The 25,000-nt window shown below is 44.9% G+C and overlaps 1 protein-coding gene across 1 annotated transcript in view; it reads right to left on the bottom strand.

Moving 5' to 3' along the window:
- Positions 1 to 25,000, bottom strand: part of LOC105899530 (kelch-like protein 29) — a 115,949-nt gene that overhangs the window by 5,297 nt on the left and 85,652 nt on the right. The window contains exons 8-9 of the mRNA XM_012826727.3: positions 12,398 to 12,591; positions 247 to 391 (exon numbers count right to left, since the gene is read on the bottom strand). Coding sequence (XP_012682181.3) covers positions 247 to 391; positions 12,398 to 12,591 — 339 coding nt within the window. The remainder of the gene's footprint in view (positions 1 to 246; positions 392 to 12,397; positions 12,592 to 25,000) is intronic.

Below are 25,000 nucleotides of genomic sequence, written 5' to 3'. Positions count from 1 at the left end.
ATATACCTGCAGAACTGTCTGGAGTGGTGTGTCTGTGTGTGTGTGTCTGTGTGTGTGTGTGTATTTGATATACCTGCAGAACTGTCTGGAGTGGTGTGTTTGTGTGTGTGTGTGTGTGTGTATTTGATATACCTGCAGAACTGTCTGGACTGGTGTGTGTGTGTGTGTGTGTGTGTGTCTGTGTGTGTGTATTTGATATACCTGCAGAACTGTCTGGAGTGATGTGTGTGTGTGTATTTGATATACCTGCAGAACTGTCTGGAGTGGTTCATGTTGGGTCCTGCTTTGATGTTGCCCTTGTCTGGGTCGTAGATGGTGGTGGCTCTGGCGTAGGCTCCGCCCAGGATGAAGACCAGGCCGTTGAGACTCACTGCTGGAGCGTATTTATTATCTACAAGAGAGACAGAGAGGTTGATGGGATATCCACACACACACACACACCGACAGGTTTTGTTTGTTTGTGTATTTACCCTATGAGGTTAAAGTTTAGTTTTTGCTTTATTTGTGTTTCCCCTTTGAGATTGAGGGTTTGTGTATAGACCTGTCTCCTCATAGCCAGTGTTTTGACAGGACCACACAACCTCATGGCCATGCCTGTAAATCTGCTTTTGAAGTCGGAGAGAAAGAGAAGGAGAGCGAGTGATGTGGACAGGCTAAATGAGGTGGAGATGGAGACTACGAGATGGAAATGAAATTTAGATCGACATTTTCTCTCAGATGCCGCTCTCAAAGAAAGAAAGAATGGGAAGAAAGGATAAAAATGAAAAGGAAAGAAAGAAACATAGAAAGATTGGAAACAAGAGAAGAGTGTGTCTTTGAGGCTGCTGACCACTCACAGGATCAGATGGGGAGAATAAGGTAAGATGAACTGAGCAATGCTGCCACCTACACACCCCTCCAGAGGGTCAGCATTAGGTACAGTATTTAGGCACACACCTCTCCTCTCTAGAGGGTCATCATTAGGTACAGTATGTAGACACACACCCCTCCACTCTAGATCAGCATTAGGTACAGTATGTAGGCACACACCTCTCCACTCTAGATCAGCATTAGGTACAGTATTTAGGCACACACCTCTCCAGAGGGTCATCATTAGGTACAGTGTGTAGGCACACCTCTCCTCTCTAGATCAGCATTACGTACAGTATGTAGGCACTATTTAAGGAGAGCTGCAAAGAACATTAAGGGAGACAGTGAGCAAATTAAAGACCGCTTGAAACACATTAAGGGCAGATTAAGGGGAATATGAGTAGTTACTTTGAGGACTTTTGAAGACCTCCTGCGTTGTAGTGACTCATTAAGAGCGTGGGAGTGGGAGAGATATCTGGGTGGGAGTTTTTGTGCTTCAGTGAACCTACACACGCAGACAGAAGTGAACACTCCCATAAATCTGTTTTTCTCTCCGCGATAAATATAACCATCTAATAAATGCACCATGTGGAGGATTGTATTTCTCACTGTAAGGACTCTCTCTGCTGAAGACGGAAAAAGGCTTGTTTTTCCTTACTTTTTTCATTTTCTTTATGTGTGGCAAGCTTAATATGAAGCTTAGGTTAAATGCCAGTTGAAGAGGCGTTGTGCCGCACACCCTCCCCTCCCCCGACGCTCCCAATCATGTGGATCTGTGCCAGATGGGAGCGTATTGCACGGTAGCCACGCGCTTACGCGCCGAAACATCCGAGGAGGAGAAAAATAATCACATCTTTCATGACATGGCAAATGACTGACAGCAAAACACTCGCTGACGCATATTAAAACCAAAAGGTCGTTGGGCGCAACGCAAAACGGCCGACTTATGAATGCACCGCACCAGACCCGCTGACGGAGAAATTGTCTCCCAAACGATTACAGGCGAGCCAATTTATCACGTCGATGAATAATTCACGGCGCCGGCGCTACATTTGGGTTTGTTTTGTCGGGCCGATTGACACACACTCCTGCGAGAGACGTACGTGTGCGGAGCGAAGCGGAGGATTTAATGGCTCGAATAAATAAGCAGGGCTACTCAACAGGGGCGCCGTGTAATATTCAACAGGGGGAAGACGGCTTGTCTTGTTGCGTGACGCGTGTGGTGATACGCGTCAGACACCAATGATTAAAACATTGTCAGTCAGCTGGAGAGGGATAGGCCGCTCTTAACGACCTCAACAGTGCAGCAAGGCAAACACAGAGAGAGAGATAGAGGGGGGGGGGGGAACGAGCTCAGAGCGCGCTCTGAGAATTGCGCAGGCTTGGAAAGATACCACACACCGTTTCTAACTGTAGAGCGGAACCCATGGAAAGTCACTGCTTTATGACTATGCCAATAAAGCTACTTTAGTACCCGAAGAGACAAAGTGATGTGGACCGGCAGAAAGAAGTTGAGTCAGAGAGAGAGAGAGAGAGAGTTGAGTTTTCTCTCTGAAGGAGTGGTATAGCAATACAGCAAGACTGATCTACAGATAATGGAAGAGATGTGGGCCAATACCTGTGTATACAGTGTATACCAGGGTGGGGTTATAACAGTAGTGTATACCTCTAGGGTGTGGTTATAACAGTAGTGTATACCTCTAGGGTGTGGTTATAACAGTAGTGTATACCTCTAGGGTGTGGTTATAACAGTAGTGTATACCTCTAGGGTGTGGTTATAACAGTAGTGTATACCAGGGTGTGGTTATAACAGTAGTGTATACCAGGGTGGGGTTATAACAGTAGTGTATACCTCTAGGGTGGGGTTATAACAGTAGTGTATACCTCTAGGGTGGGGTTATACCATTTATTTACAGTTCCCTTGCCCTGGGGAATGTTTCAGATATTGTCAGGCAGTTATTTACAGTACATTTACAATGACCGTAGAGGAAACAGATTTTGTTCTCCCTCTCTGATGATGACATGAATTGTGGTAGGTTTCGAAACATTTTCATTTTGACAGCGAAACAACATACCTCACCTTTAAAGAGCAACAATTCAATCAAGTGCATAGGTCAAAGAACATGTCCATGCTTCTGTCTAATCTGTCTTTCCACAGATGAGGAAGAGGTTTGGCACGGCGGGCCTCACCCTGAGGCCATGCCAGAGACAGGATGAGAGAAAACAAGAGCATTATCCTTATCAGTGTCCACTAGGCCAATCAGGAAACCAGCGCGGCTCTGATATTGATCCATGCCAGTCATAGTAAACCAACTTTAGCACAGGAAAGGTTTAGATATGCTTCAGATTTCATAACAAAATAAACCTACACACACACACACACACACACACACACACACAACAACAAAACACCAGCTGTAGCATATACAAAGGTTCAGGTTTTAAAAGAAGGTACATATACTTCACACACACACACTGAATAAAGCACCAGCTGTAGTGTAAGCAAAGGTAAGATATGCTTCAGATTTCAAAACAAAAGACCTCCCCACACAGAACCAAAACACCAGCCTACACAACACAGACACTTGCAGATCAAACTGACGGGCGCTCGCCGGTAGCTGTCGGGGATGCGCGGTGAGTTCACTGGTGAGTCAGACATCCTGATGCCTGTCTGGGTTGAGGCACGGTGAGGATTTGCCTCCTTTTCCTTCCCCCCTCTCAAAGCAAAGCCAGATAAACACAATGCCGTGTGCAGACGTGGCGAAATAACGCACAGTGTTTACCGCGCTTACCTTAGCAGGCTCAAGGAGACCAGTGGTATGTTAAAATTTGGCAAACAGAGGCGAACGTTCAAGGGGAACGCATTTTTTTTTTCAACTTTTAAATTTGTACGTTTTTGTGTAAACAATCCAAATTGTTTCATGTAAACGGCCCTTAGTCCAGCGTCCATGTTTGTTTGCAGAGAACTACCTCCTTAGACCGCTTGTGTGTGTTCGCACTGAACTACCTCCTTAGACCGCTTGTGTGTTTTTGCCCTGAACTACCTCCTTAGACCGCCTGTGTGTGTTTGCGCCGAACTCAAACCAAACAATTCTTTTTTTTAAATGTTTTGGAAACGTTTTCCTTTGCTTTTGCTAGTTTGAATGCAGCTCAGTTAACATCTGTCTCAGGGATGAAGACAGACCACATCTGCTGGGTGTTCCAAGTAAATGGTTAACTGACAAACCAGGGTAAATTAAATCAGAGTAAGTGGTAGACCTCCCTATGGTTTCATTCTCCTAGCAAAACAAAGCCATGTAGGGCTCTTCTTTGAGGAGATTTACTCCTTACTCTAAGTTAATTATGCCAGAGTGGTTCGTCACTAAACCACATACTGGTGTAGGAGACTTTATAACTGTATAACTCGTATAACTGTATGACTTGTATAACTGCATAACTGTAAAGCTAGTAATACTCGTACAACTGTATAACTCATATAACTTGTATAACTGTATAACTCGTATAACTGTTAAGCTCGTATAACAGTATAACTTGTGAAACTGTATGACTCATATAACTATAACTCTTATGACTCATATAACTTTTAGAACTATAACTCGTATAGATCGTATAACTGTAGAACTCTGTAGTACTGATGGACAGTGGGTGACAGAGAGAGAGAGGAGGAGACCGTTGGTCATAGACAGAGAGCGTCTGACAGAGAAAGACAGAAAGAAAGAGAGAGTGAGAGGGAGAGAGAGAAAAAGAAACAGATAGGGAGAGAGAGAAAAGAGAGGGAGAGAGAAAGAGACTGTCAGGGTGTGAGAGAAAGAGGTGGAGGGGGAGGGAGAGAGAGAGAAAAAGATAGAGGGGGAGAGAGAGATAGAGATAAATGGGGAGAGAGAGAAAGAGATAGATGGGAGAGAGAGGGAGAGAGAGAAGGAGAGGGATTGTCACTCTTCATCGACCCCTGCTGCCTCACCCATTCATACACCTCTTCCTCCCACTCATTTTTCAATCTGTCTCTCACACACACACACACACACAGTTGTACACACACACACCGTTGTAAATGCACACAGGTATTCCCACAGGGATAAACACACACACACACACACACTCACTCTCTCTCTCTCTCTCTCTCTCTCACACACACACACACACACACACACCCAGCACTGTCCAGCTACCTAGAACACACACACACACACACACACACACACACCCAGCACTGTCCAGCTACCTAAAACACACACACACACACACACACACACACAGATCGGCAGCTTCTTCCTCGGCTCTCTGTAGTCCAATGACCATGACAGCTTGTCTAACAGCGGGGGTGCAGGAGCTAAATTAGTGAGTGAGGAAAACTGCTCACAGCATGTGAGGAGCCACAGCGAGCGAGTGTGTGTGTGTGTGTGTGTGTGTCTGTTGAGAATCCAATTCACAGCTCAAGCAGGAGGGACGGATATATTAAAAACTCATCTCATAGCAACATGCTGCCTAGACACACACACACACACTACCTGACCACACTGACCAGCAACACACACTTTTCTCATGGCAACACCCTGCCAGGCATGGACACACACTGGGGCTCAGACCCCTGTTCAAAGCCAGATCTCTTCGGGTCGCTTGCTAACGAGAACAGAGGCAACAGAGGGGTGAGAAGGAACAAGTGATGAGGAGAGAGAGGGATGAAGGGATAGAGATAATGGATTTAGAGAGAGTGGGGTGTGGAGAAGAGAGATAGATGGAGAGAGAGAGAGCATATGGAGATAAGAAGTGAAAAGAAAGGGGGTGGATGGAGGAGTAGAGAGAGAGAGAGAGAGCTAGAGAGATGTGAAAACACTATGTGGAGGGATGGAGAAATGGAGTGGAAGACATACAGCACAGAAAGACAGAAAGATAAGGAGGGAGGGGGACAAAAATACAGTTAGACAGTGAGAGAAAGAGCATATGGAGAGACAGATTGGCATGGAGAGAGATAGAGTGAGAGAGCGCAAATAGAAAGCTAGGGACAGAGAGATTGAGAGAGTCAGAAAAAGATCTGGAAGAGGTTATATATGGAGAAAGGGGGATAGAGAGAGTCAGAGAACGATCTGGAAGTACCCTCAGACAGGGATGGAGAGATAGAATAAGGGTCTGGTAAAGAGAGTACTGGTGACCGTACCCTCAAACAGGGATGGAGAGGAGGTAAGACAGTATAAAGAGAGTCAGAGAAAGAGGGGATAAAGAGAGTCAGAGAAAGAGCACGTAGAGGGCTACTGATGAAGGGACAGGGGCAGAGAGATGGAGAAAAAGGAGAGGAGAAGAGAAGAGTGATTTGAAAGGGCATGGCTTCTCAAACCTTTTCAGCTCGAGACCCAAAAGAGGAATGTGGTTTCTCCCCGGGATCCAAACATACAGAAATAGATCAAGAATGGCCATAGCATCTGCATTTATAAACTACTGACAAAAAACACAACAAACCATGAATGTGAAATGTACATAACATGTATTTCTTTCATTATCAAAGTACATCACAGGAATAACCAAATCTGCTGAGTGTAATGTTAAGTTTCTCACTACCTTCTAGTGAACTTTGATCTTTGAACTTGCACTTATGAGGACTCAGAGGCAGTAAGGCAATACACCCGCTTTGTCAGCTGGAGTGGGGAGTGCAGTCAACGATAATCACATTTACTGAGTGTAATGTTACGTTCCTCACCACCTCATAAAATATGTACATGCAATTTTGTCTTTTAAATGAACAAAAATGTTCTGCACTCATTTAGTATCTCTCACCTCTTCCTCAACTCTCAATGTCTTACTCCCTTTCTTCACCCTTCAGCCTTAAAACCCCAACATTTAGCAACATTCTGATTAATTTTTACTGACTTGTTTTAAAATGGTGCTGTCCTGACATGCTAGAAGGGGTAGGCTATGATATTCCGTGCGGAATGAAATTCGATGAGAGGTAAGTGGCTGGCAGGTCTATTCTGGGCTTGGTTTTTGAAAGTGATATTCTGAGATTATGCTGATCATTTACTCTGTTTCTGTATTGTTAGCTGGATAATGTCAGCAATCGCTGCTAACACTGGGAAGTAATGTTAGCGAGCTAGCAACACACTAGTCACTAATTAGCAGACACACAAAAATAAACAATTCAAATGCCAACACAACACACAAAAACATGACTGTTTTTAATTATTTTTTAAAGGAAAACTTCTTTTGACTTGCCCCAATGCTGACAATTTCTTGTTTGATGTCTATACAATTTGTTCATTTTTAAGCTTTCATTCCTGAGCACCTCCCCACATTCAGGTCTCTCCTGTCTATTTCGAACTGCTTTGGTGAAGCCAACGTTAGGAAAAACCTTCCTTGTATTTTCATTTCAACATCATGCACATGATCGACAGTGAGGGTCTTGCTATGTCTATGGAGGGCCACACAGTGAACATAACTTCAGCCAGAAGCCGAGCTCAGGTTGGTCAGAAGAGAACGAGAGCCCTGCATACAGCATCTGAGCCAAATAAACCTGCGTAGCCAAAAAAAGAGCGCTCCTCTATTTATTAATTCATTCACATCTCACAGCACTGTCGTGCATTTTACTCTGCCAATTAGCGACCCAATAAAAACAGGTCGCATCCCATTTTGGGTTGCACCTTTAAGCTTGGGAAAGACAGGGATAGAGTGATGAAGAGAGGGGAGAGGAGAAGAGGAGAGTGATTTGGAAGGCTGAACAGAGTGATGGGGAGAGTGGGATAGAGCCTCCATTTCTGGACAAAACTCTGCAGGTCCCCTAATGCAGCAGACGAAACCTAAAAGCCTTCATTATTCCGCACATACACACTCAGAGTTTACACACTGTGAGCTCACACTGACACACACACTAGGGGACACACTTTCTCGCTTGCAAATGCACACACAGGGAACCCACATTTAGAGCTGTGATGTGCGAGAGAGAGAGAGAGAGCGCGAGACGTGAGAGAGAGCGAGAGAGAGAAAGAGAGATGGCACAAGAGGCGAGATAATGTATGTAAGGCAGAGTGGAAAAGAGTGAGTGAGTGAGCGAGCAAGTGTGGGGGAGAGCGAGTGCGACAGAAACCATTGAAACGAAACACTGAAACAAAGAAAACAATCAGTCTATTGCACCAGTTAAAAAAACAAGCTTCTTAAGATCATTAATGGTACCTATCCATTCCCTTACACCCCATTTCCCCACGACCTGAATCTCCATTTGCTGGTAGAACAGGTACAGCACCACTATTCTTGTTTCCACTAGGGATTTAAACATGGATATCATGTCTGCATCCTGGCCTTCATTTTTTACTTTATGGGACTTAAGGATGGCCAGATTGGCCTTCCCTACCAAGAAACTGGCCATTATACACCACTCACGCCTATCCTGCCTGTACCCACAACAACCCACAAACACTGTTTTTGAAGTTTCATCAAAACCTTTCCTAGTACGGCCAATAAAAGTGCTAGCCTTGCACATTCACAGAAAAGATGGAACACAGTATCAGTAATGCTATAATAAGGGCAAATGGGTAACACCCCCTCATTAAATCTAGAAAACCAGCTTATATGTAGCAATGCTACAATGTAGCAACCTCCACTGAAGGTCACCTGACCTTCTGGGCAATGGAGACTTACACAACAGCCTCCATGAGGGAGACAATCCACCAGGTACTGAAAGGTGGGCCCTCCACTTTGTGTCAGGCCATCCCTTCAGCTGCGAGTAATGTGATTAACCTTCACACAAGTAAAATAAATCAAATAAACCTTCTTCCCAATAGTATGGAAACCCAAGTCACGATGCCCATTTTCATTTCTATAATTCCAGGTGTTGCCCAGGAAAAGTCATAGGAGCTGTACCACTACATAAGGCATGGTCAACAGACTCCACCAAAGTCGCTTTAAGACCCCCTAGCAACCCACAGACCAACATAACTGACCTGAGTCCAACCTGCTCTGCTATTAACTGTAGAGTTCGCCACACCCCTCCAGGCAGATCAACTAGTCTAGTAACCCTTGATTCCGCAAAACTCCATTACTAAACTTGGAACACCCCTGCTGGATCTTAGAGTGTATTACAACAAACAGGTTCATCAACACCAAAGTGCTCAGTGCCCACCTTTGAAACTTTAAACAATCCCCATTCTTTTAAAACAGATGTATAAAGGTGAGAACAGGGAGGCCCCCTGCACTGTACAAAAGCCCTTTCCATTAAGAACAAATGCTTATCAAGCCCTCCTCCCCCAACTGTCCTAAGAATTGAAAGAGCAAAAGAAATCCATGGCTCATTCTCTGAATATAACAAAGTCTTTGCCAAGTCTGAATTCTCAAAGCCGTGACCTTTGACTCCACATGAATTAAGCCTTGACCGCCCTCAGTCAATGGTAGACACAAAACTCCTGTGGGGAAGCCAGTAATGACCATTCCAAAAAAAAGTTTACAAAATTCTTTTGGACCTGCCTAATGAGATCCTTTGCAGGGTCCAAAATTGTAATCCTGTTCCACAGCATGGAAGCTGCTCAGTTCTTAACCACTATATATCTCCCTCTGTACAAGAGCTGTGGGAGAATCCACTTCCACCTCTGAAGTCGTCTACTTACTTCCAAGCCAGCCTCTCTTAGTTTCCTCTGCATGTAATGTTTAGACCCAACTCCTCACTTGCCCCCCCACACTGCTGAGGAAGCTGAGGTGGGCCTGTGCAGCTCCAATCCCCCGACAGCAAGGAGGTACATTTGTCCAAGTTAATCCGTGCCTGAAGTTGCCTAAATAAACAATGTCTCCGCTGTTTCTCAGAAACACTGTGACATCATCAGCATAAGCAGACAGTTTTACAGGGGACACCTCTGGGAATCCAGGAACAGTTACACCAGACAAACATTTCCTCAATAAAACCAAAAGAGGCTCAATAGTTATTGTGTACAGCAGCCCAGTAAGCGGCCACCCGTGCCGTATACCCCTAGTGACGGGAAACTGTCTTGTTAAGGAACCATTAATCCTAAGTATACTGTATGTCACTATATAGCAGCTTGATTTGAGATATAAATTGTGGCCCAAACCCAAAGGCCTCCAGGGTCTTCATTAAGAGTGATCCATCCCAGCAAATGCTTTCTCCTGATCCAAGGAGAGAAAGCCCAAATCCAGTGTGTAGCTTTTTGCCACAGTAATGATGTCCCTCATCGAGGATAAATGGTCAAAAATACTCCGTCTAGATTTCCAATAGAACTGGTCCTCATGGATCAAAGTCAACATGCACTCATTCGGTCTGTTGGCCAAGGCTTTAGAAAGTGTTTTAAAATCGGCACAGAGTAACGGCACTAGATGCCAGTTGGTCAGGCGCCCAAGATCCGCCTTTTTGGCAATAATGTTAAAACTGCCCTCCGGCATCTCCATGGAAGAGTCACTCGTTTCATACATTCCAAAAAGACATCATAAAAATCCGGACCTATTACATCCCAACAACCGTAGTAAAAGTCAGCTGGCAGACCATCCAGCCCAGGTGACTTCCCAGAGTTCAGCCCCCGGAGAGCCTTGGACACCTCCGGATAGGTAAGAGTTCTTGAGTCCCAGCCTATTCTTCTCAGAAATGTTTGGCAGTCCACAGAGCAGCTCCTCTACTGCCTTCCCATTGCAAAGCTCCGCCCATTATGGTTTCTCATAAAAACAGATAGCATATGGAATAATCTCTCCTATCAGATGTCTCCCTGCCATCTGGCAGTTAAAGCTGAAAAAGTAGTTTTCTTTCCCTAGTGCAAAAAAGACGGATGTTGGAGCATCCATTTTAAACTGGGAAGACCTGGCCTTCACAAGGGCTCCCTTCCTTCTCGCCTCCATAAGCTCTCTTAAAAGGAGTGTTCTTCTCAATAGCATCACTCAAAAGAGAGTTATTATAATTCCCATCGATGTGCCTCATTTGCTCAATAATTGCTTGTTCAAGGGCCAACATCTTCGATGTAAGGGTCCTGGTGCTATGTGTAGTGAACTGCAAACAAAGGGTCTTTATCTGCACCTTACCCATATCCCACCATTGGCTCAGGCTTGGGAATCTAGACCTCTCCTCTCTCCAAGATTAAAAGAGTGATCCTGTAATAACCTAGTGTTAAAATGCCAGTGTGAAGAGAAGTGCTTATTTGAATGGACAGCGGCAGCTATGGAAGCATAATGATGGTTAGACCAAAAAGTTGGGGAAATAGAACTACTATAAACATGCCCCTGTCATATAAACCTATCCATAAGCCCTCTTGTTCCCCATGACCTTTGTACCCTTACTGCTTATTGTTTGTTTTATTTTATTTATTTATGTTTATTACTAGTGCTGTCAAACGATTAAAATATTTAAGCGCGATTAATCGCATTTATGTCATAGTTAACTCAAAATTAATCGCGATTAATCGCAAATTTGTATCTATTCTTAATGTCCCTTCGTTTATTTATTTTTTCCATCATTTTATTTTTATTTGAATGCCCTTATCAACATGGAAAAGTGGATTGGCTTGCTTTAAGCAAATGTTTTATTTTATTGAAAACCAACATTGCCAAACAGGGCGGTACAAAATAAAATTATAAAGTGCACAAGTCAGGTAAACAAGGACAGCCTATAGTGCAGTTAAACCATGCCTTAATATTTTCTTTTTTTCAAGTTTGCTGGGAACATAGCAGTCAGGCCTCTTATTTCAGAAACAATGAACCGTAACAGTTAGGTTACCAATAAAAGGTAAGCCTACTACTTCTTTGCTTTCAGCCAGCTGCCTGTTGACATTGTCAGACAACAGTGAAGCTCGCTTCTTTTGCACAACACGACTTTTAAAAGTAAACTTTCCATTCAGAAGCTTTTTATCATCCATTTCGCCGTATCGCGCTTACCATTCACTCAAACCGTAACGTTAGCCTACTACACAGTTTGCGAGGCCAAAAAGAACGTTAATCTAAAAAAAAAAATGAACGGCGTTAAAATGGGTTTGCGTTAACGCCGTTAATAACGCGTTAAACTGACAGCACTATTTCTTATGAATGTATACTTTGTGTCAATATGCTTTGACAATGTTGTATTGTATGCAGTTATGCCAATAAAGCCATTAAACGAGAGAGAGAGAGTGTGAGTGATTCAAGACGTTAATGGTGATTTTGGGTGTCATGCTGCTTGCTTGAGGGGAACTCGGTGGTTTGGTGTGTTGTGTGAAATGTTTGTGTGTGTGACATGTTTGTGTTGGACATGTTTGTGTATGTGACAAGTTTTTATTTGACAAGTTTGTGTTTGGTGTGTGTGTTTGACAAGATTGTGTGTTTGACATGTTTGTGTGTTTGACATGTTTGATATGTTTGTGTTTGGTGTGTGTGTGTTTGGTGTGTGTGTGTTTGACAAGTTTGTGTTTGACAAGTTTGTGTGTGTGACATGTTTGGTGTGTGTGTGTTCGACATGTGTGTGTTTGGTGTGTTTGTGTTTGGTTGGAGTGTTTGGCGTGGGTGACTACTGTTTGGTGTGTTTGTGTTTGGTGTGTTTGTGTTTGGTTGGAGTGTTTGGCGTGGGTGACTACTGTTTGGTGTGTTTGTGTTTGGCACCACTAACCGATCATGGGCGACTCGATGAAGCTCCAGGTGTTAGTCTGAGGCACATAAGACTGCAGGACTCCGGCCGAGCGTCCGGCCTCGTTGACCCCCCCGAACACGTACACCTTCCCCCCGCACACCGTGGCTGCCGCTGAATGGACCGGTTTGGGCAGCGGACACACCGTCTCCCACTGGTTAGTGATAGTGTCGTACCTGTGAGAGGGAGAGAGGGATTTAGCCCTGTGTGTGTGTGTGTGTGTGTGTGTGTGTGTGTGTGTGTGTGTGTGTGTGTGTGTGTGTGTGTGAGAGAGAGAGAGAGACAGTGAGAGGAACAAAAGAAGGTGAGAGAGACAGAGACCGACAGAAAGAAGAAGAAAATGACAGAGAGTGTCACAGGGAAAAGAAAGAAAGAAAAAGTATATGGAAAGTAAAGTGTATTAGAGAGAGAGAGAGAGCTGTCAGCTGTCAGGAGGAGGCAGAGAGACGGTCTGTGTTTATTATGTGTTGTATTTAACCTGAGGATGCCGCCTCTATATGTGTGTGTATGTGTGTCTACGTGTGTGTGTGTGTGTGTGAATTTCTGCATGTGTGTGTGTGTGTTTGTGTGCGCGTGCATTTGTGTGTGTTTGCAGGTGTATGTACATATATATATAAATGTGTGATTATGATGATGATGATATCATCAGGCACAGCACAATTATGAAGCTACTGTACAGTGACCCAGATTTATCACCACAGTCACACACACACACACACACACACACACACACACACACTGAATCTATCTCTCTCTCACTCTCACACACACACACACACACACACACACACACACACACACACACACACACACACACACACACACACACACACATAAAGATATGTGGACATGGGCGTAGAAATGCATGAACTATTTCACACTCACACACATGGGACATGCACATGGGACACAGGCCCACATTAACATGGATGTGTGAATGCACACACACTCACACACACGCACGCACACACACACACGCACACACACACACACATAAGTGTAGGAGGACATGCGCAGGCACACACACATTAATATACGTGGACATGCACATGGCTGCTCGTATGTACACACACACACACACACACACACACACACACAATTTAATCATGGAGAGAGCGCCCGAGGGAAGAGACTGATTGGATGTGCTGATAACCTTCAGGTCAGAGGAGATGAACCACTCAGAGGGAGAGAGAGGGAGAGGTGGAGAAAAGAAGAGAGAGATGGCACCGAAAGGGAGAGAGAGAGGTGGAGAAAAGAAGAGAGAGATGGTACAGAGAGAGAGAGAGAGATAGAGAGAGAGAGGAGGAGGAGGAGGAGAAGAGAAAGGAAAAAGAGACACAGTGGATGCAAGAGAGGGCCAGAGAGAAACATGATGGGGAAGAGAGAGAGGGAGAAATGCTTGTAGAGGATGAAGAAGATAAAACCTACAAATCCTAGTGAAGCCAGGAGCTGCTTTAAGACAGGATTCCTCTCCTCACACTGAATGAGCTGACACACACACACACACACACACACACAGCAATAGGCATTCCAATCTGAGGAAGCACAAACACACACACACACACACACACAAACAGAGACAGTGTTCACACCTGGCATTAGTATGCGTGTTTGGTGATCTGATCACAAGTGGACAGCTCTTAGTACAGGTGTGAATGCACTCAAGACGCATTGGGGACGCATTGAGATCCGATCACTCATGCCACATTCATGTGCCGTTTACACAGAGTCTAGTTTTGATAAAAATAAATAAATCGTCCTATTTGTATTACACGTGAATTTCCCTACCGGGATTAATACAAGTTTATCTATCTATCTATCTACCTATCTATCTATCTATCTATCTAAATCGATGTTGTTAGGAAAGGGATGGCATTAACAAACCACACTTTAATCTATCACTGTTTAATCTATTTGCATCAGACCATTTTACAAAACCGTTTTTTTAAAGTGTCAGCAATAGCCTATATGAGCAAATCTGACGTGAAAAGATTTTTATTATAAATGGAAGTTTCAAAGCGGTCTATAATAAAGATGAATGTTACGTTAGCTCTAGTGGTGGTCTAGGATGCATGTGGCCACATTCTTTTAGCCGTGTGTGAACGCACATGTGTCCTGGGCCACACTGAAGGACTCACTCCACTGACCTCCTCTGCATAAGTGGATGTTCATAGTGATTTGCGCGCTAATAGAACAAAATAAAACAAAAAATAATTTTAATTTAGAAAAGCCCAAAAGATATATTAGTCTATGAGTGTATCAAGTCCATAGAGATGTATTAGTTTATGAGTACATCAAGTCCATTTAGATATATTAGTTTATGAGTGCATCAAGTCCATGGAGATATATTAGTTTACGACTGCATCAATGCATCAAGTCCATAGAGATATTAGTTTATGAGTGCATCAAGTCCATAGAGATACATCAGGCTTTGAGTGCAGAAAACATTGTGGGCGATGTGGTTTGCCTGAAACACTGTCGCCATTGGTCTAATGTTAGAAACACACATAAGTACACACGCGCACAAAAGCATAGTCACACACACACACACACACACACACACACACACACACACACACACACACACAAACAAACACTCCAGTGAGTCAGCTTGTAGCAGAAGGTCATGTAAGATATCTCCTATGTAATGGAAAAGAGATACTCCACTAATGGTGTGGTTTTCATGCAGAGATGCCTGTAGTCAATACACAGCTGTCTGTGTATCTGTGTGTGTCTTGTCGTTGTGTGAGTGACAGTACATGTGAGGATATGTGTGAATGTGTGTGTTTGTATGCATTTGCTTTGTGTATAATGTGTTCCTGTGGGAGCATGTCATTTTATTTTAAAGCTGGTGGAGGGGGCTGACAGTGTTGGTGTGTGTGTGTGTGTGTGTCTGTCTGTGTGTGTGTGTGTGTGTGTGTGCGCGCCAAAACAAGCACAGTCAGAAGCCTCACACCATTAATCTCCTCAGTGGCCTTTTGCTCCCCAACCGCCACTGCTCGACCCTCTCAGCAAAGCATGCTGGGATAGCAAGACGAGTGAGTATACAGACACACAAACACACTTATACGCACACACACACACATCCACAGACACACACACTATAAGAGCTCAGTGTATCATGCTTTATCATGTTGACCCAGATGCTGTGTTAAATAACGAGTGAAGTTGACTGTGCAGGTAAAGGCGCTCTCTCTCTTTCTCTCTTTCTCTCTGTCTCTCTGTCTCTATCGCTCTCTCTCTCTCTGTCAATCTATCCCTCTGTCTCTCTCTCAATCTATCCCTCTCTCCTTCTCTCTTTCTCAATCTCTCTCTATCTCTCTCTCTCCCCCATCTCTCTCTCTCTCTCTCTCTTTCTCTCTCTCCTCTTATCTACACTTTCCTACCCTGTGACCACTCCTCCAGGGTCAGGCGTGCAGGACACCTCCCTGGCCTGACTGTGTCTCTAATGAGGCTAAGGAGGTCACCGAAACAGTGGACGGAGTTTGAGATGAAAGGGACCCAACACAACACATTAAGGCTGGACTCGAACGGGGGATGGGTCGGGAAGTCACACTTGCGTCCTTCCACTAGGGTGCAGAGTTCTGGTCAAGGCGAGGGTAGGGTTCACAGCAGAAGAGTATGGGTGAGAGTGGCCTTGTGCACAGGGGACACAGAGAAATACCCATGGAAATATGCCCAGAAAACACACACATTATACACAAACACATGCTTAGGGCTCTCAGTAAGTCACACAGCCTCCCAAAAGGTTTCCTATTCACACACACACACACACACACACACACACGTACTCGTCCTGAAGTGGCATTCTCATGTGTAGCAGAAACACACACACACAGCACCTCCCTTACACACACACTCAAGGCTAACACTCAAACAGTGACAAACAGAGCTTTCACAGGGGTTTCCCTTCAAACACACACACACACACAGACACACACACACACACACACACACACAGGCTCTCGTCCTGAAGTGGCACAGTCGTGTGTGGCCTTGTCTGTGATGGAACACCTGAAGCCCTCGCCAACCCACACCTGACCCCAACACTGGGCACAGAGCCAGCGCCAGCTCAGCCCTCTCCTCTCTGCCCAGTCAGAGGCAGCGGCCATCCGGCCGCCTGGGGATGAAGGGGGTCAGTTCCAGCAGAGACGACATGGACGCCCTGCCCTGCCCTGCCCTGCCCTGCCCTGCCCTGCCCTGCCCTGCCCTGCCCATGCTGCTGCTGGGCACTCACAGTGACAAACAGCCTGGCACCCAGAGGTGTGAAGGAGTCGCCTCTCACCTGGGCAGTGTGCGCACACAGTGTGTGTAAGCAATCAAGCTCTGCAGTGGTAGTGGCAGCAGGACACGCTGAGGATGGTCTGGTGTTGGAAGCTGTGGTTGGCAGCGGAGTGGTGGACAAGAAGGTCTTGTTTCGTCCTGAAGGGATTTATTTTCTGATACTGACCAGCTGACTTTACATTATCCCGTTTATTACATGGTTACTTGCCAAAACGATAAAACAAAGAGTGGTGGACACTGTGGTCATTGAAATAAAAAAAAGCCATTTAGAACCATTCAAAACTTCGCCAGGGTGTAAGAAAAAAAAAAGTCAGTGACAGCTAAGACTAATTACTGTAGTTCAGTACTCATGCACACACACACACACGCGCGCGCGCGCGCCACTTTTATAATTAATTGTACATGTTGTGTGAGTGTATGTGTGTGTATATATGTGTCTGTGTAGTTCTGCATACCCATAGATAGCCATGGCTACAAATTTAAAAATGTTTAAAAATGTGTGTGTATTCATGTGTTTTTTTGTGTGTGTAGAGGAGAAAATGTGTTGGAGTAGAACAGAGACACTTTGCCAATTAAGACTAATTACTAGTGCTGTCAAACGATTAAAATATTTAATCGCGATTAATCGCATTTATGTCATAGTTAACTCAAAATTAATCGCGATTAATCGCAAATTTTTATCTATTCTAAATGTCCCTTCGTTTATTTATTTTTTCCATCATTTTATTTTTATTTGAATGCCCTTATCAACATGGAAAAGTTGATTGGCTTGCTTTATGCAAATGTTTTATTTTATTGAAAACCAATATTGCCAAACAGGGCGGTACAAAATAAAATTATAAAGTGCACATTTCAGGTAAACAAGGACTCAGCCTATAGTGCAGTTAAACCATGGCTTAATATTTTCTTTTTTTCAAGTTTGCTGGGAACATAGCAGTCAGGCCTCTTATTTCAGAAACATTGAACCGTAACAGTTAGGTTACCAATAAAAGGTAAGCCTACTACTTCTTTGCTTTCAGCCAGCTGCCTGTTGACATTTTCAGACAACAGTGAAGCTCGCTTCTTTTGCACAACACAACTTTTAAAAGTAAACTTTCCATTCAGAAGCTTTTTATCATCCATTTCGCGGTATCGCGCTCACCATTCACTCAAACCGTAACGTTCGCCTACTACACAGTTTGCGAGGCCAAAAAGAATGTTTATCTAAAAAAAAAAAAAAATAAATAATTAATACAAAAAAATTCTCGCGATAAAAAAATGAACGGCGTTAAAATGGGTTTGCATTAACGCCGTTAATAACGCGTTAAACTGACAGCACTACTAATTACCCCTGCTCTCTCATCAGACAAGGGTGTGTTTCCAGGCCATTAACATGTCTGTGTGTGTGTGTGTGTGTGTGTGTGTGTGTGTGTGAGTGGGTGTATTTGTGTGTCTATGTCTGTGTCTCTGTGTGTCTGTGTTTGTGTGTGTGTGAGTGGGTGTATTTGTGTGTCTATGTCTGTGTCTCTGTGTGTCTGTGTGTCTGTGTTTCCTCCCTAGTATCCTGAAAATGCGTTTACATGCTTCAGCCACAGCAGCCACTTCAGTTTAATTTCTTTTAAGCTCTGCTCTCTGAGTTTGTAGTCTTACAAGCCAGCATGCGCTCACTCCAGGTTTACCTCTGCTGCCTTTTGACAGTCCTGTGAGACAATCTACAGTGTGTGAGACAGATCCTCATTATCTGCGCCGGTACCCTGCAGACGCTGTTAGCCTAGCGGAGACGCCGCACACGCTAATGACCTCATCAGTGTCGGGGAGCAGCGAGTCTACTGGGCCTCACCTGAAGCCTCTGGGATCCCTAACTCTTAGCACTGTAGCTAACGCTAATGACAGGGAGCAGGGAGTCTACTGGGCCCTGAATCCTAGCGCTGTAGCTAACACTAATGGCAGGGAGCAGGGAGTCTACTGGGCCCTGAATCTTAGCGCTGTAGCTAACGCTAATGATAGGGAGCAGGGAGTCTACGGGGCCCTGAGTCTTAGCTATGTAGCTAACACTAATGACAGGGAGCAGGGAGTCTACTGGCCCCTGACTTTTAGCGCTGTAGCTAAAGCTAATGACAGGGAGGAGAGGAGAGGAGAGGAGAGGAGAGAAGATCTGCTCCTGTCAGTAACCTGTGACGGTAGCCCAGAGAATAATCTGTTGTGTGGATCGGGCCCACATCTGGTGCAAGGTCAGATGGCAGTATGAATGAGATCTCAGGGGTGCCTGAGTGTTAGCACTGTCGCTAAGGCTCACGCCCGGGAGCGGGAAGCAAAGCTGCGCCTGTCCGTTACCCATCTGAGAGTCTGTGGGGGACTGGGAGCGGAGATGGGAGGCCCAGAGAGGAACTGAATACGGACTGGTTCTGGCCCGGATCAGAAATGTACACAGGTCAATGAAAAAGGGTCACACCTTGTTTGTTTGCTGAACTGCACAACTAAGGACAGTATAGTATAATGCAACACACTGAATAATGATAATGAGTGACAACAAATCAAATCAAATCAACACTTTGTACTTCATATACTAGAAAAAGGGTCGGGGTCCATGTAGGTACAGACTCTTAATGTGCTGATACACACTGAAATTGAGCGTGTTACAAAGTACTTGGTGTAATGGTGTAATGGCAGACAAAGATATTGTATCCTCCTGCTCATTCCAAATGTCAAGCAGGCTTGACATTTTTGTAGCTGCTGTTGTTGTTAATGATGTTCCGTCTCTATGGCAACACATGTATTGTCAAATCTACTTTCCCGCGCCTCTACTCAAATGTGTTTTAGATGGGTTGAATATTTGTCTCGGGGGCAACGTGGTTGCCGGGAGACGTCTCATGTTCACATTTTAAAACAATCTTTCTCGGTATACAGCTCATGTGTTAAGAGGCAGTGAAGGTCTTCGCAGTCATGCATTTGTTCTTGTGTAACTTTGGAGTGTGCGTTACATGTCCAGTAATAACACTAATACACACACACACACTCACACACACACACACACACACACACACACACACACACACACACACACACACACACATAAAGATATGTGGACATGGGCGTAGAAATGCATGAACTATTTCACACTCACACACATGGGACATGCACATGGGACACAGGCCCACATTAACATGGATGTGTGAATGCACACACACTCACACACACGCACGCACACACACACACGCACACACACACACACATAAGTGTAGGAGGACATGCGCAGGCACACACACATTAATATACGTGGACATGCACATGGCTGCTCGTATGTACACAGTGGAGCAGGAAGAACAGCACTGGGGTTTAGAGCAGCTCAGACTGAGGTGTAGCTGACGGGCAAATCACTAAACACACACATCACTGCACACACACATCACTGAAACAGCTTTCACTGAACACACACATCACTAAACACTCACATAACAAAACACTCCACTGTTATAAACAAACATCACAATACACTGTTCCAAAAACACATCACAACAGACTCTCAAATCACAAAACAACACAAAATGGACATAATTAAAATAGCATTCTAATACACACAATACAATACACTTGACTGTTCCAAATGCACATCACAAAAACAGCACTGTTGCAAATAAAATTCAAAAACACATCACAATACACTCATATGTTTGTGTTTGTGAGAGTATAAATGTGTGTGTGTGTGTGTGTATGTGTGTGCGGATGTGTGTGCACATACGTTTCTGTGTGTGTGTGTGTGTGTGTGTGTGTGTGTGTGTGTGTGAGCTGCATCTGAGCAATGCTCCCATCTCTGTCTCCATCTCGAGCCCAATCAGAGGGCACCTTGAGCTGTGGAAACAGCAGCTCCGTGGCTTAATTGGATTTAGAGACGCAATGAGTTCTGTAGGTCAGCCGCCAATTAGCCCAGTAGAGAGGAGCGAGAGAGTAGGCCCCTACTTCATCATGCTGCACACACACCTCATCAAGCAGAGGGAGAGGGAGAGGGAGGGACACACACACACACACACACACACTGACACACACACACACACTCACAATATAAACACCTTATCATCAAAAAAGAGTAAAAGCAGGAAGGACCTCAATACATCACTATACTATCTGTTTTAAGGGAACCCCCCCTCTCACACACACACACACACTGTAACAATAAGTTCAGTGCCTCATCATAACAGAGAGAAAGGGGGACACCACACCGCATGCAATAACAATGCACACACACATACAAACACACAAACACACACACACACACACATACAAACAAACACACACACATACAAACACACACACATACAAACACACATACAAACACACACACATACAAACACACACACACACACACACACACATACAAACACGCACACACACACACATACATTTTGAAATCTCTCCATCTGACCTTTTCTCAGTGGTAGCCGGTATGAAGTAATCTCCCCACACTCCTCCCTGTCTTCTGGCTACATCCCCTTCACCTTAAAGCTTGCCGCAGTTACCCCCATACTCAACACACAACCTGGACTTGACCCTGACTCCCCCAATAACTACTGGCCCATCTCCAACCTGCCCTTCCTGTCAAAAGTACTGGAGAGAGTTGTTGCCACTCAGATAAAATCCCACCTTGACTCCAATGACCTCTCTGAGCCCTTTCAGGCTGGTTTCCGCTCAAAACACTGCACTGAGACTGCTCAGATCAAAGCCCCAGATGACCTACTGCTATCCTCAGACTCCATCAGCATCCTCATCCTTCTTGACCTCAGCGCTGCCCTTTGACACCATCAACCATTCCACACTCATCACACGCCTCAAATCCACCCTTGGTATAACTGCCACTGCCCTCTCCTGGTTCCAGTCCTACCTCACTGACAGACATCGATTAATTTCAATTAACAACTGGCCCTCAACAACCTGGCTCCCCCCTACCTCCTCCACCAACATGCCCCCTCCCGATGCCTCAGGTCTGCTGATGCCAACCTCCTACAAATACAGAGGACCAAGTGCCGAACCTGGGGTGACAGGGCGTTTTCAGGTCGCCGCCCCCTCCCTCACACCACATAAAGAAATGCCCCCACACTGTCATCATTTAAAAAGGCCCTCAAAACCCACCTCTTCAGCCTTGCCTTCCCCAACTAATCCCCCCATGGTTTTATTCTTTCCATTTCTTTTTACCTTTTTATTTAGTTTGTTTTTATTACAGTTTACTTTTATCCCACAGTATGTAAAACGTCTAAAAAAAGCGCTTTATAAATGTGATGTATTATTATTATTATTATTATTATTATTATTATTATACAAACACACACACACACACACACACACACACAAACACACGCACACACACACAAACACGCACACACACACATCGCCCACCTCCTGTGGTGCTCACATTAGCCCACTCAGCTTTTTCTTTCTTTCCAAAGGTTAAAATGTCTTTTCTTTTCTGTCATTTCCTTGGTTCCCTCCTTCCCTCAGTCAGACACTTATTTTCCTAAAGGCCATGGAGCTATTTTCTGACCAGTGGTAATTATGGATCAACAGACATACAGACCTTACATCACAGAAGACAAGAGAAACAACACACACACACACACACACACACACACACACACACACAGGCTTCACACCACACATCACAGTCAACCCTACTCACAGGGAGTTATATATGGAGGGGTCAAGAAGAGGGAGGGAGGAAGAGAGGGAGCGAGATAGAGAGAGAGAGCCAGAGGGCGAGAGGGCGAGAGAGAAAGAGAGGCAGGGAGGGAGAGATGGAGCGGTTGGGGTTTAACACTCCTTTATTAAACCATGGACTAACTTCATCACACAATTACAGCACTAAAACACATAAAACATTACAACCTCCAACCGACAGGGTTTACACCTTTACATTAATAAAGGAAAAGGACATGTTCAGCTCCTCGCCCATCATCTCCAACTTCACACAGCAGGATAAGTCATAACATCATTAACCAGTTTATGAGAAGCATATCCAATTTTCACGCAACCAGACACCAGACATTTCTTTGAAAACCTCCACAGTCTCAATTGAACCCACCCCCAGTAACTTTGTCGTGAGAGAGAGAGAGAGAGAGAGAGAGAGAGAGAGGGGGGGGAAGGGGAGATAGAGAGAGAGAGAGAGAGAGAGAGAGAGGGGGGGGGGAGGGGAGATAGAGGGGGAGAGAGAGAGACATATGGAGACAGAGAGAGACGGCGAGAAGGCGACAAAAGAGAGGTGGAGAGAGATATGGATGGACATAGAGAGGAGGGGGAGAAAAATGGAAGGACAGAGAGGAGAGAAATATACAGAGAGATATGATAGGGCCCACTTCGCTGGGCCCTATCATCCGCTCGCATGGTTTTTCCTATCATTGCTATGCCGATGATACTCAACTGTTTCTGTCCCTCCTGAGGACACCACTGTCTCGGCGCGGATCTCGGACTGTCTTGCTGATATATCCACATGGATGAAAAACCACCACCTTCAGCTGAACCTGGCCAAAACGGAACTGATGGTCTTTCCAGCCAAACAGGCCATCCACCACAACATCAGCATCAATATTGACTCCTTGTCTCTTGTTCCATCCAAAACAGCAAGAAACCTCGGGGTCATTATTGATGACCAACTGACTTTCACGGACCACATTGCCTCTGTCTCTAGGTCCTGCCGCTTTGCGCTATTCAACATCCGCAAAATCAGGCCGTACCTAACCCAGTATGCCACCCAGCTGCTGGTGCAAACCTTGGTGAATTCACGCCTTGATTACTGCAACGCCCTCCTAACGGGCCTGCCGGCTTGCGTGGTGAAACCACTACAAATGATCCAGAACGCGGCGGCGCGTCTGGTGTTCAACCAACCGAAGAGGGCACACGTCACCCCGCTACTCATTGACCTCCACTGGCTGCCTGTAGCTGCTCGCATTAAGTTCAAGTCACTTATGCTTGCCTACAAAGTGCTTGATGGTTCTGCTCCCACCTACCTAAATGCTCTTGTAAGGGCAAATGTTACACCCAGGATGCTGCGCTCTTCTAGTGAGCATCGTTTGGCACTGCCGTCTGTGCAAGCACGGCAGTCCAGACTATTCTCATTTGTAGTTCCACGTTGGTGAAATGAGCTGCCCAGCACTACCAGAGCAGGGGCGTCCCTCTCTACCTTTAAGAAGCTTTTGAAGACCCAACTCTTCAGAGAGCACTTCCCGTCCTAACTGGCACTTCGACTAGTGCGTAACTTGCAATTACAGCAGTTACACTTCTGCACTCTTTCTTTCTTTTTATTTCATTTTGTTATATTTCTAATGTAAAGTAGTATTTATTTATTGTTACACCAGGTTCTATTGCTCGTAGCTTGAATATTCTCTCCCTTGTACGTCGCTTTGGACAAAAGCGTCTGCTAAATGACTAAATGTAAATGTAAAAAAGATATACGAAGAGATGGAGAGAGAGATAGAGAGAGAGATGGAGATAGATATACAAAGAGATGGAGAGAGAGATATACAGAGAGATGAAGAGAGAGATGAAGAGAGAGATGACGAGAGAGATGGAGAAAGAGATGGAGAAAGACCAGGAAGGCCCTGAGAGCAATGTTCATCCTCTGCGTGCACAAACACAAACACAAACAGAGAGAGAGAGAGAGGTGGATGGAGAAAGGCGAAGAAAAATGAATCGCCCCCTGGTGAAATGCATGAAATCTGCTGGTGATTCATCTGTCTACTGTTACACACACACACACACACACACACACACACACACACACACACACACACACACACACACACACACACGCATATGCTTATATAGACACACACACACACACACACACACACACACACACACATACACATACACTTGCATACGCTCATAGAGACACACACACTCATAAATAAATATAAACTCAGATCGACAGACAGACACACACACACACACACACACACACACACACACACACACACACACACACAGACAGGTGCCCACAATCCCCCCTGTGGGTGCAGTGCTTTTTCCCTGTCACCAGGCATCCACATACCACACACTCAACAGCAGTGCAAAAACAGATGGAAGAAGCAGGACAGTACACACACACACACACACACACACACACGAGAACACACACATGAAGAAATATTACACACAGACACACACATGAAGAAATATTACACACAGACACACACATGAAGAAATATTACACACGCACACACACACACACACAGGAGGTTTCAATTAAATAGTGGGGCAGTAAAGGGTCAACTGACATCACTGTGACAACAGAAATACTCTTGGGGCTAGGGGTGTGTGTGTGTGTGTGTGTGACGT

Source organism: Clupea harengus, chromosome 15 (genome assembly GCF_900700415.2).
Source record: "Clupea harengus chromosome 15, Ch_v2.0.2, whole genome shotgun sequence".
Lineage (NCBI taxonomy): Eukaryota > Metazoa > Chordata > Actinopteri > Clupeiformes > Clupeidae > Clupea > Clupea harengus.
The sequence above is the reverse complement of the archived record's forward strand: the minus strand, read 5'-3'. Positions and strand labels throughout refer to the sequence as shown.